Genomic DNA, 2,285 nt, shown 5'->3' on the forward strand with positions numbered 1-2,285 from the left:
GTATTGTTAGATACTCTAATTATTTAATAATTTTTTATCTTTAAATATATATATATACAAAATAATTATACATCAATCAAAAAAATTGTTTGCAAAATCTAGAAAAAAGCGTAGAAACAAACTTTATATACATTTTTAATTTCGTCCGTTAAAAATAGAAAATTACGTAATAGTATATATACACTATATATATATATATATATATATATATATATCAGAAATTAGCATATGAAGTGCATTTATGAGACAGTTACATGATTCGAACTAATCCTCTCCCCAGTCAATGCTGTCAAAGCAAAAAAGCCAAACACTCAGAGAACTTCAAAGAGAGAAACAACTTTCATAAGTGTTTGTGATTCAGACATGGCTTGGTTTTCCTTCAGCTGTTGTCGGATTTCTCGAGGGCTGCAAGAGAGAAAAGATTCCGGTAAAGAAGAGAGATACCAGCAGTGGAACTACAACTGAGTAAGCTGATGCATAAAATAGGCGTAAAATCGAGAGGAAAGAGCTGAGTACTGTTGTAGTTCAGAAGCTTCTCGATGAGATCGACGTGAGTCATAAGCATCCGCCTGCAGCAGTAGCGGACTAACCCGAGGGCATCAAGGGCATCTCTGCATATCCCGACATTTAAAGTTTCAGTTTTCCACAATCATACGATAGGAAACTCGCTACCAGTACTCAAAAAAGTTGAAATATACTAATATTGGCATATCGAGCTGGCCATTGCTAACAGTATCTGGTAGAAAAGAAAACAAAACATCTACGAAAACCCACCAAGAATTACTCCCGACAACTTCATAGATAGAGCTTGGGACAATTATCCAACAAATATAACGGTCCAAGTTATCGGGTTTATGATTTATCATGACAATCATGAGACACAAGAGTTGCGAGCTATTATGGTTCATCAGGCAACGCAAGCTCCGGGTCAAGTACTTGAGTAGTGGAGTGGAGTGGGCATCAATCATACCGAAAGGCAAAACAAACACAACTCCAAATATTCAACAAAAACTAACAAAAGATGGGACTAAGATCCAAATACCAGATGAAACTTTGAAGAAATTATAAGCCCAACAAGATCAAGAATGAAAAGGCGAGGCAAGCCTGGAAAGAATACACTGATCAGGACAATCTCTCTTCCACCACGAAATTAACACACTAAAACCCCAAAAATTCGCATCATAAACTAAGTTAGCTCAAATCATGGACCGGAATCACTGTTCTTGTATTTCGCTTTCCGGAGGAACAGATACGAAATTGAAACGTGCTCGATGCTAATAATCTGAAGTCATCGATTTCATGACTCTAGCTACCTAAACTCTTTATCTAACACAAGTACCATGTGAATGAGAGCTGAAATCAAACAAGGCAAACTTACCCTTCAGAGTAGTCAGCCTGTAGAAGGTCAAGGTATGTGTCCCATTTGTTGCCAATCACCTAAAATTCACAAGCGAAACACGTAAAGCTCGAAACTTTATTTCTCGGACAAATACCTAATTCAGTATAAAAAGTCCAACATCTCACCAATCACTGAAACCATTACAATCAAAACAAAACAAAACAAAACAAAAATCCATGAAACCCCAAAAAAAAATTATCACCGACCAGGTTTCAATCCAACTACATGATAATTTTATCGAATACCCACGAAAAAATACAACCGATTCGAGACAATGAGGCATTGATTTCAACCCAGGCAAGCCCTAACTGGGTCGAAACCCTAAAAAAATCGAATAACCCATGTGCCCAATTCCATCGAAATCAAAACAAATATGCAGAAACCAGACGATTCCGAGGAAAAGGATCTACCTTTCCACAAGTAAAGCAACGAACTGGGATTATCATCTTCGATGAACTTAGACGTGTGTCCTGTCCCGTCCTCTCTCTAGGGTTCCGTTATCGCGCTAATTTCGACTCGAGAGATTTTTGTTAGGAGGGCCCCGAAGGTTTTAAGCTTATGAGGTGCTACAACAAAACGGCAGCGTTTTAATGAACACCGGCACGTCTTAGAATTTAAATGTTTACATGAATTTGTAACATCTTTTGATTATTAATTTTCTCAATTTATCACCAATTATCTTATTTATTAATATACGAAATTCATGAGCACTTACTTTATCACAATTTATATTACATACATTAATATAAAGCGTATAGATCAGTAGCGCTAAACAGTGTGTCGGCACCATTAAAATGAATTTTATATGTATAACTCCATCAAATTAAATTAATATCCTATATTTTTATATCATAAACTTATAATATATATATATATATATATATAT

General features: G+C 35.7%; 1 protein-coding gene across 1 annotated transcript; it reads right to left on the bottom strand.

Annotated features, from left to right (window-relative positions):
* Positions 1 to 210: 210 nt before the first annotated feature.
* LOC104819397 (DNA-directed RNA polymerases I, II, and III subunit RPABC5) lies at positions 211 to 1,928 on the bottom strand. The gene is made up of 4 exons (XM_010549445.1): positions 1,810 to 1,928; positions 1,379 to 1,437; positions 517 to 611; positions 211 to 405 (listed from the first exon to the last, which is right to left on the bottom strand). The coding sequence occupies exons 1-4, from the start codon at positions 1,843 to 1,845 to the stop codon at positions 380 to 382; spliced, it is 216 nt and encodes a 71-aa protein (XP_010547747.1). The 5' UTR covers positions 1,846 to 1,928; the 3' UTR covers positions 211 to 379.
* Between the last annotated feature and the right edge of the window lie 357 nt (positions 1,929 to 2,285).

This window comes from Tarenaya hassleriana, unplaced genomic scaffold (genome assembly GCF_000463585.1).
Source record: "Tarenaya hassleriana unplaced genomic scaffold, ASM46358v1 Cleome1, whole genome shotgun sequence".
In the NCBI taxonomy this organism is placed as follows: Eukaryota; Viridiplantae; Streptophyta; class Magnoliopsida; order Brassicales; family Cleomaceae; genus Tarenaya; species Tarenaya hassleriana.